This window comes from Pteropus alecto, unplaced genomic scaffold (genome assembly GCF_000325575.1).
Source record: "Pteropus alecto unplaced genomic scaffold, ASM32557v1 scaffold20, whole genome shotgun sequence".
NCBI classification, from domain to species: domain Eukaryota; kingdom Metazoa; phylum Chordata; class Mammalia; order Chiroptera; family Pteropodidae; genus Pteropus; species Pteropus alecto.
The window spans coordinates 37,162,044-37,173,442 of record NW_006436298.1 but is presented as its reverse complement, the minus strand read 5'-3'; the positions used below and the strand labels follow the sequence as shown (position 1 = coordinate 37,173,442).

The 11,399-nt window shown below is 34.8% G+C and overlaps 1 protein-coding gene across 4 annotated transcripts in view; it reads right to left on the bottom strand.

Moving 5' to 3' along the window:
* Window positions 1–11,399, bottom strand: part of APC (APC, WNT signaling pathway regulator) — a 125,891-nt gene that overhangs the window by 10,158 nt on the left and 104,334 nt on the right. For 3 of the 4 annotated variants that reach the window (XM_006913281.3, XM_025047890.1, XM_025047891.1), the window contains 4 exons: window positions 7,578–7,717; window positions 6,925–7,002; window positions 6,517–6,633; window positions 1,572–1,786 (listed from right to left, as the gene is read on the bottom strand). In XM_006913281.3, coding sequence (XP_006913343.1) covers window positions 1,572–1,786; window positions 6,517–6,633; window positions 6,925–7,002; window positions 7,578–7,717 — 550 coding nt within the window. Of the gene's footprint in view, window positions 1–1,571; window positions 1,787–6,516; window positions 6,634–6,924; window positions 7,003–7,577; window positions 7,718–11,308; window positions 11,363–11,399 lie in introns of all 4 variants that reach the window. The other variant, XM_025047889.1, reaches the window with a different exon arrangement.

Here is an 11,399-nt window from a genome sequence, read left to right as displayed (position 1 = left end):
AGTTCGTTTTGTTCTTTGGGGTTTCTGGCTGAGATATTCCACAAGGTTCAACATGCATTACTGACTATTGTCAAACTGTGAGATTTTAAGTGTTGTAATAAGGTTTGCAGGCAGTTGTTCTCTCTTAGGATTTGCCTGAAAATAAAAATATCATAAAGTTAAGGTCAAAATCTGTAGTAAGAACACATAGAAGGATAGAAAACAAATTTAAATATTAAGATAACTACTAAAACTTATTAAGAGGCATAATAAAATTGTGTCAAATTATACTATAAATTCCAAGCATTCCATATCTCCTTTTGTTCTTAGTTTATTTAAGGTATTGTTTTAGGAAACTTAGTTGTCAGACTAAAAGAAGTACAAGTGTTAATTTTAATCCATTCTGCATTTCCTATTCTGACCTGATACCTTTTAAAATTTTTTCTTGAGCAGATACATTTACTTTATTTACATGGTGACAGTTTCCCAATTTAAGAACTATAAATGTATCATGAAATCTTATGCTGAACGGGGACTTTGTGGTAGTTTCATCAAAGGATCTTTATGCAGTCAAGGAGCATGATGTAAGAATGTAGATCAGCAAACTAATTTTTAGAGTAATCTTTATGTCTCTAGCTTGATTTTGTGATATTGCCATCCCTGTTACAAGTGCTCTCTGGTAAACTGTATGTATAGCTGTTATTTCTAAAAATAAAGAAAAAAAAGGAAGGTTTTCAAAACATTTAAAGATACCTAAGTATAAAAATAAGGGTTGAGAATCAGCAAAATGAACTTTGGGACTTGAAGAGCTACAGCTTGTTTAATGCAGGGTAAACTGAAGTTTAATAATACATCCAGCCTTAGTGGGCTATAAAATTGATTGGTGAGGGTGTACAATAAACTTTAACATGGTGGTCTTCTCTTAGTAGTCCAGTAGACTCCTGAGCACTTACTGAGTTTAAGTCTTTGCCTAGCAGAAAAGGCTATAAGGCTTGTGGTTTATACATCAAAAACTTAAAAGATGTTTATATTCTTTACAGGTTCTTTTACTAAAAGTATATTATCTTTTTTAAAAAAAGTAAAACAGGAACAATACTGAATAAAATAAATATGCTGTGAAAGATATCCATATTTTGGTTGACATAATACAGAGCCCAAGTTCTGAAAATGTGTGCCTCATATTGGAGGTGCTCTCTTAGTTTCACAGCTCTAATAGATTGGATGAATGGCTGTTGCTAAATAACATTATGATCACTGATGTTAAGAAACCACTAGAAAAATGTAAATCACTGTATTCTGGATCACACCCATAGGTTTTGTTTTTGTTATCGTGACTTAGTTTTCTCTCTACATATGAGTTATATCACTCAGCTATCATTTGTTTACTTCTAGACATCATTATGATACTATGAACTTTTATTAAAATATACTAATGAACGAATTAGATATTAATAGTTATCTTTTCACCACAATAAATATAATTTAGCTTAGAACTTGCAAAATTACACAAAACAGTGCTTATGCATGGGTCTTTTTGAGGGAATGAATTCTCTACTAATTCATTTAAAAGTAATATAAAACTCTGTATTTACCTGTGGTCCTCATTTGTAGCTATCAAGCTGGACACATTCCGTAATATACCACCTCCACTTTCAATAATGGCTAAAGTATTTGTCTGGCTCCGGTAAGTGAGAGTGCCAACCAAAAATGCAAGTGCACCATCTACAGCACATATATCAGCTTTATTCTCAGTGCAATGTGCTGACAAATTCCATAAGGCACTCAATACGCTTTTGAGGGTTGATTCCTATTAAGAAACAAATTATGTGTCATCTAATTAGAGTTTGAATTGTCTCTTCTAACTTCTAGATTTACTTCTATGGAGTAAGTTTTTTTTTTTTTTTTTTTTTTTTTATCCCCCCTGCTGCTCAGCCCTCACTGGTATTCCTAAGGTATTAGAAAAACTCATTTAGAAAAACTTTCATAAAATACCAAATGGAACTTAAGTCAGTGATATCCCCATAAAACAAGCAGAATAAAATATTAAACTAATGATCTTTATGAAATTTATTCTAAGTATTTAGAGGGTACACACATATCTTACAAGAGCTTACATTAGAATATGAAACAGAACTGATGTACATTCTGAAAAGATAACATTTTCAGGGTAACAGAAACTACAAAATACTCTCTATATGATGATATAGAATGATATTTAAGAAGTATTATTCAATGAAAAGAGCAAGTTGTGAGCAGTATGTACAATATTTGGTTGTATAAAAACACATATATTTATATGCAGTTGATTCAAAAATAACAACATAACTATTAAAAAGAAAGTGTAGTGGAAAAAACTCCAGTTCGTATTTAGCCCAAAGAAACAAAGTAATTACAAAGTAATTACAAAAACCAGAACTCCCTGGTATACAACATCGCAGTAAATTGTCAAATTGTAATTTCCACAGAAATACTCTGCATATACAATTAAAGATGTCTGATCAAAACCTGCCATGATCCTGATGCCAGTCTTTCCTCTTACTACAAATCGATCAAGGAATAAACATCCATTAGAAGTTTACTCTGTGCCTATCACAATTAGAGGTACTCCAGAGAATATTAACATAGCAAACTGATAACCTGCTTTGAAGGTGCAAAGAATTCAGTTGGGGAGGGAGGGAGGGAGGGAGGGAGATGCAAAACCATATATGAAACAAAGTACTCTAAAGGAAAGACTGTTACCACCTAAATTTAATCAAATAAATATTTCACGGAGATCAGCTTTGTAGAAAATTGTGCGTTCTGAGAGAAGAGAAGACAGTTGTTCCTGGCAGAGGAAGTAGAATGAGGAAAGGCATGTAAATGGGAATCAGAAAGGGAGGACTGAAGTATAGAAAGAAGATGCAGAGATTCAAGTCCATGCTGGGGAACAGTGGGAGGCAGGGTCAGAGAGGTCAAAGAAGACCTTGAATGTCAGGGTAAACATTTTGGGCCTAACCCAATAAATAGCCACTGTATTCTCTTCATAAGGAAATTAAATGAATAAAACAATCCAAGGAACAGGTTCGGATACTATCTATGAGGAGGCAGGGAAGAAGTGCTTTCACTAATTTTAATTATATTGTGATTGACATAAAGGTGGGACATTCAAAGTATCCTGAGAACAGAATAACAGCAAGAGTTTAGAATGAGCTTTTAAACTGCATCTGGCCCAGAGGAAGAGGTGAAGGTACAAAAATAGAAGTTGCTCCCTATGAGACTACATGCAGAAGGCTAAGGGTTTTGTTTCAAAGAAGCTTTATAGTTAGAATTAGAGAAAACAAGAAGTGATTAGGGGCTGAAGGTACAGATAGTAAAAACAAAGGGAGGATTTCAATAAGGTGTGTGATCAAAAAGTATCAAATATAGCTGTAGGCAGAAAATAAACGCCCAAATTAATCTATAAATCTAGATTTTGTCAGAAAAAAAATTAGGAGGGACTGAAGAAGGTATACGGGTTAAGAAATGGAGCAAGTGGGTACTTCTGTCTGATTGTTTGAGCTGGGCCATTGGTCATTTCTGGCCTTCAGACTCAGACTGAGACATTGGCCCTACTTGGGTCTTGAGCCTGCCAACCTTCAGACTGGAACACATTGGCTTTCCTGGGCTCCTAGCTTGCCAACTACAGATCTGAGGACTTGTCAGCCTCCCTAATAGTGTGAGCCATTTCCTTAAAATAAATCAATCTGAATCTCTCTCTCACTTCCATTCTCCCTCTCCTCTCCCTCTCTCTTTCTCCCCACACACATCCTATTGGTTCCGTTTCTCTGGAGAACTCTGGTTAACAGAAACTCTGTGTTGTAGGTAATACTGATATCTCCATTTTACAGATGGGGAAACACACTAAGAAGGTAAGTAATTTTCTGTGACGGTTTAAAGGTATATCCAAAGATTCTCTCTCTGACACTCTCCTCTTAAGAGGTGAAGCATAATACCTCTCCCCTTGAGTTTTGGGTTGAACTTAATGATTCATTTCTAATAAATAGTATATGGTAGATGTGATCGGCTGTCTCTCAAGACTAAGTTATAAAAACACTACAGCTTCTATCTTGGGTCCTCTCTGTCTCTCTCAATCTATCTGATCACTCGCTCAAAGGAAAGAAAAAAAAAGAAATGGAGCCAGTGACTTCTTCAGGGTCCTGGTTGTTATAGGAAAAAGAGAAACAGCAGGAGTTAGAAAAAGCAAGATAATTTTTAAATTTTCAAAAAACTGGGTTTCTTATAGATCAGTGAAACATAAAAGGCTTTCTTCTCTATGTTCAGTAGAGAAGATATAAAAGTCAAGAGTAAGGGAGTAATATCTTTGAGTGAACTGCAACACTTGGGGCACAGACTACAGGTGAAGGAAAAGTTCTATTGTATAAAAGAGTAACAGCCAGTTAAATTTGGTTAAAATAATGCAACACATGGAGAATATGGAAGGTCTGATTCTCTTGGTCATTAGTAGCAAATGAAGTTGAGAAGGAAATAACGATGAATTAAAAAGAGAAAGAGAATGTCCATAATGACTACTGCACTGAACGTAGAAAAAGAGGGAGCAAATAAATTCTAATACTGCTAACTAGAAGCAGGCCAAAACCAGAATTGGGTATTATACATTTCTGATATTTTTTTTCCAAGTTTGGACTTACATTTAAAATTTATATGTGAATTTAGGGAAAAATGATCTTTAAAATACAACTCTTTTATAAAAATAGAGTATGTCTTTCCATTTATAATGGTCTTTTTATGTTCCCTATGTGTTTCTTAATCTAGCTTTCTTGGTTTGTAGCAATTAATTTGTATGTAGATCTCTGAGGTCCTTGAAAGATAATAAAGTCATGAACTATTCAGCAGCAGTACAAATTCCTATAATACATAGGAAACCTTTCTGAAAATATAGTTGATTAGATGAAGAGCCATAAAGTGTGCACAGTGCTAATTTTTTTGTATAGTTTTATTGAGGTCTATGTATACTTATGAAACCGTCACTCCAATCAAGATAACATTTATTTCATCCCCCTAAATTTCCTAGTAGCTCCTTGTAATCCACCCCCTAACCCTAGGCAACTACTTCTCTGTTTCCTATCATTACAGATTACTACATGTATCAACAGTTCATTCTTTTTATAGCTGAACAGTATTTCATTGTGGATACTCCACAATTTGTTTACCCATTTCCCTTGTTGATGGACATTAGAGTTCTTTCTAGTTTTTGGCTATCATATATAATACTGCTGTGAACATCTGTGTGTAAGTCTTTGGGTGAACATAAATTTTTGTTCCTCTTAGGTAAATACTAGGAGTAAGTTAGGTTGTAAGGTAGGTGTATGTTTAACTTTAAACCACGGATAAATGTTCTTCAAAGTGGTTATTCCATTTTACATTCCCACCAGCAGTGCATGAGAATTCCAGCTGCTCAACACTTAGTCAATCTTTTAAATTTTAACCAATGTAATATGTGTAATGGTATCTCATTGTAGTTTTAATTTATATTTCCCTGATTACAAATGTTGGTGAGTATCTTTTCAAGTACTTTTTGGACATTCAGAAACGTTCTTTTCTGCAGCTTCAGTACAAGTGTTCTGTCAATTCGGTAGTATTTTAAAGGTATCTTTATGCAGACCCTAAGTATATTTCAACATTAACTTTATAATATGTTATTTAAATACATTTTTTTCCTAATAATTTTCCAGTTTATTTTCTTAGATTTTCCAGGTATAAAATAATTTAGCAAAAATACATAAATGAACAAATGAAAAAAACACAACTTTTGCCTTCTCTGAAAAGGAAATTTTGAATAAAAAAATGTAGGCTGCGGGTCTAAGAGGACTGGTTGGGTGAAAGGAAGCTCAGATTAGCTAATATAAGACTTGCTTAGTCCCTCTCAAATTTCAAGTTTAATTAAAAAAACAAAACAAAACACAACAACAAAAAAACCCAGTTTTTAAAATGGATATCCCACTTGGAGATATTTGCTTTTATAAACTAATTGCTATTTGGGGATTCCCCACCCTTGAGTCTGATCACCTCTTTATAAGATGACCATCAAAATTTGAGGATTTTGGGGGATTGAGATTTAAAGATGTAATGAGATTGAGATGTAACACTTAATACCAGTGATTCTTAACTGGGGGTGATTCTGTCCCTCCTCCCTTCTGGGGGACATTTGATAAGATCTGGAGATATTTTTGACTGTCATGACTGAGAAGAGGGTTTACTGACAATTAGTGGACGAAGTCCAGGAATGCTGCTAAACATCCCACAGGCACCGATCAGTCTCCCAAAACAAAGACAGCTGGTCCAAGATGTCGACAGTGCCGAGTCTGAGAAACCCTGACTTACTCTAAGCCACCACACAATCTTTTCCATCTTAATACTTTGGAAGTTTGAAGTAGTCTAGACTAAGGATTGGTGAGATAAATAGGTCAGAAATTAGGAAATCTCAGGGGTGAGAGAGGGCAGCAAAAAAGCATCCAAAGGTAAAATCCATATTATAGTATTGAATGTTTTCAAGGGTACCTTTTTAACTTCCAAAGCACATTCCATCAATGCTTTCACACTTCCAACTTCACGCAATGTCTTTTTACTATTTACATCTGCTCGCCAAGACAAATTCCTCAAAACACTTGCAATTACCTGCAAATGAATCAAATTTAGAATAATCTGTGTAAAAAAATGATTTATAGTAGTTGCTTTTTTGTTTTTAATGCTATAAAAGTTGAAATCTATTAAGAAAGAAATTCTTCCAAATGCTATTATGGTGACAAAAGGAATTCCTACAATATAATTATTTTCCTTTATTCTGGTATAATTGTAAACCATAATTTAAACAGGATACTAAATACTGAGCCACAGCTTAAATGAATTTAAATAAGGATACTAACCCGCTCATATCCTAGAAAAACATCTTGAAATTATAAGTAGTACCTGCTGTAAGTCTTCACTTTCAGATTTCAGTTGGGCCACCAGTGCTCTCATGCAGCCTTTCATAGAGCAGAGTGTAGCCTGTAAAAGCAGATATAAACAGAGGGTCACTAACAAGGAAACCTGATGTTGAGCTTTACTTGACAACTAAACTTCAAATCTAATTTTAACTGTCTCATTTTAATTACAGCTAATATTTCACCCAATAAAAGTTTTAGAATCAGATTACTTAAGTGAAAGACAAATACTCTTCTAATCCTTTGCTATCTGTTCTTCTCTTGGCAAACTGGAAAAATAAAGTGAATAAATGATAAGTAGTGATAAGCAAAGGGTTTTAAGGTAAGGTCTCTTTTTGGGTGCAACCAATATGTGTGTAACACTTGCACTGGTCATCAAGATTTTCAGATTTTTGCTGTCATTCCTAGGAACAATGTTTTAAATGCGATTACATAAATCCACCACTGTGTTCCATCTTCTGCCTTTGTTTAGTCATTAGACAACCAAATGAATAAGGATATAAAGTAGAATGTGAAGCACAGGTTTTTATTAGAGTTTAATGAGGAGTGACAAAAAGGAAAGCAGTAAAAAGCAGTTTGTATGAGCGTAAACTAACTTATACCTGAGCTGTCTTAAGAAATGGATCTTAGAAAACATACCTTGTTGGCTACATCTCCAAAAGTCAAGTTTGTCAAAGCCATTCCAGCATATCGTCTTAATGTAATACTGTAGTGGTCATTAGTAAGCCCATACATTTCACAGTCCACTTGCAATAATTCTGCAATGGCCTGCAGTCCCCCTAATTTAAAAAGGGCAAGAGGAAAAGGATAATAATCTAAAATAAAACAAACTAGTACCAAGTTTATAACTTAAGCATTAGGAAAAAAACCTCAAAGAATTAAGAATATATAATTTAAATGTTTTTAGAATTACAAATTACAACACTGTTATGAAAAACTTTTGTGTAATACACTTATAAAGTACAACTGACAACTATTCCATTTTCTGCCAGTTACTCCACCCTCCACCCCTTGCTTTACTGGGTGAAATGAGCATTATACTCTGTTTACTGCACATATACTGTATCCTATCAATAATGAAGGTGGCTATTTTTTAATACTAGGTCTTCCTGAATGTAAGCAGAAAAAAGTAACTTATTTTTATTATAATGACTTTCCAAACACTCTTCATTGTTGCACACAGTGCCCTAATTAATTTAATATTTTTTATCTGCTGAATAATTATCCTTAGGAATAGTGAAAATTCTAAATGAAACTGTGCAAGAAGCAAAGCTTATTTTTTTCATGAAAAAGAATTATCTGTCAACTTGTTAGTAAGTTCTATAAAACTACCTATTTATGTTTAAAAATCTTTTTTTTTTTTTTACTTTTATACTTGCAAGTGTCAAATATCGACTATACTAGGATTTAGTATTTTCCCTTGATTCCTAGCACTGGGTATGCTCAGCAATGCCCACAGTGGTCAACACTAGGAAAGCAAGGAGGAAAATGAAGAAAAAGGAAAGGGAAAGACATAAAGGAAGGGGTAGTAAAAACAAAACAAAACAAAAAGCAAAGCAAAATGGTGAGTGAACAAAAATAAAATGCATATGGAGGCTATTCAAAATATTATTCATCATCAACATTAATCATTGTGGGGATGGGGATATTGTTTTGTCACAGAGAAGTGGCTTAGACAGAAAAAAGGAAGATAAATATAAACACAATACTTGGATACTATAAGTCTAAACAGGTCATTAATCTGAGAGAACCTGTACATTTAATATTTTTGCAAATAATCTAGAAGAGTCAGTATGTAGAGGAATCTGCAAGTTTACAAAACAAAGTTCTATCTTGGGTCAAGAATTCCAGGCCTGGGGATTTAACTAGAGAAAGATTCACATAAATTTTTACGATTAACAGAAATAACAGATAAGTCTGAATGTAGATATGTGAAAACTAATTTGGTTAAGGAAAATCCAGGAAGACTTTCCTAACATCTTCCCATAATGATGGAAAAATATATAGCAGTGACTAAAATAGTCACTTTCTTTATGGAGCTTACAGGTTAGAGCAAAGACAGACACTGACAACTAATTAAAGTGTGTTGGGTTGTAGAGAAGTATAGGGCAAGATATCAGTTGGACTCGACCTAGACTGGGATGATCAAGAAAAAGGCTGAGGAAATAATGTCTAAGTTGAGACTTAAATGATGAAAGAGTAGCTAAAAAGGGTGGGACAGGAACAATGAAGCATTTCGGGTAGATCAAACAGCATGTGCAAGGGCCCGGGCCTGAAATACATAGCAACAAGGAAAGAGTTACAAGATGAGGCTACAAAAATGGGTAGAGGTCAGATCATGCAAGATTTTATGTGCCACACTAAGGGCTTTAGGCAGGGGAAGGAATAATTATATGTGTGTTCTAAATAGATTCCTATGTTTGCAGGGTACAGAATGGATTATGACTGGAAGTTGGGAGACAAGTAAGACAAAGTACTGCAGAATAGGAGAGGCGATGGTGGCTTGGACTGGGAATGAAAAGAAGAGCAGTGATTTAAGAAGCAGAATTAAAGCACTTAGTTACTACATGCAGGAGATAAGAATGGAGTCATGGATGTCATCCAAGATGCTGGCTTGAGCACCTGGGTTGATGGAATGCCATTTTCTGAAAAAAGGAACCCTAGAGAGATAAGGGATCTGAGGATGGAGGAGATAAAAAATTCAGTTTGTGGCAGTTGAGTTAAAATGTCTGAAAAACGATGTTAAGTGAAGATGTCAGATGAACAGTTTGATAATGTATCTAAAATTCGGGAGCAAGAACTTGGATTAAGATGTAAATTTGAAAAACGTTGTAACTTAAGCCATGGAGTGAAGGATACTGCCTATGGAGACAGAAGAGAGCCCAGGATAGAGCTTCGAGGAATTCCATCATTCAATACTTGGACAAAGGAGAAGGAGCCAGTAAAAGAACTGAGAGTTTGGACCAAGGACATTGACCTGGGGGTGGGTGTGGTGGGGTGGTCACTGTAGACCTAAAGACAGTGGCCCTAAGTACTGATGAGATCACCAAAATGTTGAGCATTATAAAGCAGACTATAAATACCAAAACAAAACATGCTATGCTTTGTGCCTACCTAAAATCCTGCCTGGTGTAGCAATAGCTGTGATAAAGATCCCAAGAAGGCACTAAATAAGCAGAGTTGAGTACTCTTACATGAAAAAAATTAAAAATCTTAGGATTTGATTCTGAAAACAAAAAGTAAAGAAAGATATGACCAATGTCAACAAAACCATAAATAACATGGCTAATAAAAAAGAACACTCAATAGAATTTAGGATATCAGATAAAAGAGAGAACCCTTTGTTTTCAGGCAAATAAAAAATATGATGGAAATTCATGACAGAGTTAAAAATAGATTTTCCTGAGAAAAATTAGGATGTTTCAAGGTAATGCAAAGATGATGAGTATGTCCTTCCATATTTTTCTTGGTGCCTGTTAGAAAATAGGGGTCCATATGGACCAAATACTGTCTAATACAGTATTCCATAACCTTATAGATAATAGAGGATCAACAGCTTCAGGTAACATTCAACAGATCCTAATTCAAAAAAGTAATAGAAAGATGGCACTTTAATAAAGTATATACATACACGCATGCATGTATATATATGCACATATATGTATTTATTTTTCTTACTTGGTTTAGATATTCACCATTAGCATGAAATGCCTTATTCTAAAATAAATATTAGGGGCCCAACATCAATATTCTATACATTGATGTTTCACAAAATTTCCTGATCTGAATCACTTGGGTCACTTATTAAATATGGTTCCCAGGTTCCCCTTCTGAAGATTCTGTTTTACTATACCTACTTGCTACAAGGCCAGAGAACCTACAGGTTTGACATGTGCCTCTGGTCTTCATTATACTCTGGTTTCAGAAACAGCAATGCAAATAAACTATGAGTCCCTTGAAAGTCAGGACTATGTCCTAATCTTTTTTATATCTAGTACCTAGCAAAGTTTCTGGGACAGACCTAATAATTAATAAATGTATAGATCGCTAATGTTATAGCCTAAAACTTACAGTATAATATGTGCAAATTTACATGGCCCTGACAGCTGTAGAATCTTGTATGGACAAATGACAGTCCCAGTTGACTGGGCTTAGGAATTTCTTTTCACCTACTTGGGACTTTTTTCTCCTCATCCCTCACAGTCAGTTAGATACTTTGTGCTATCTTACTCTATTTCTCCACAATCCATAAACCTTGATCATTCTTTTGTTCCAGTGCAAATTTGGAGGCTAGGAATGAGAAGAAGGTAAATCCCCTGTGGCTATGTCCCCAACAGTCACACCCCCAGAGGCCCCATCCTGCTCCTCACCTGAAAGCCCCTGCCCTAGCTCCTGTGATGAAATGCCCCGGGTAGCCTTCCTACCTGAAGAAGGAAGAGGAACAAATACTGAGTCTACGTT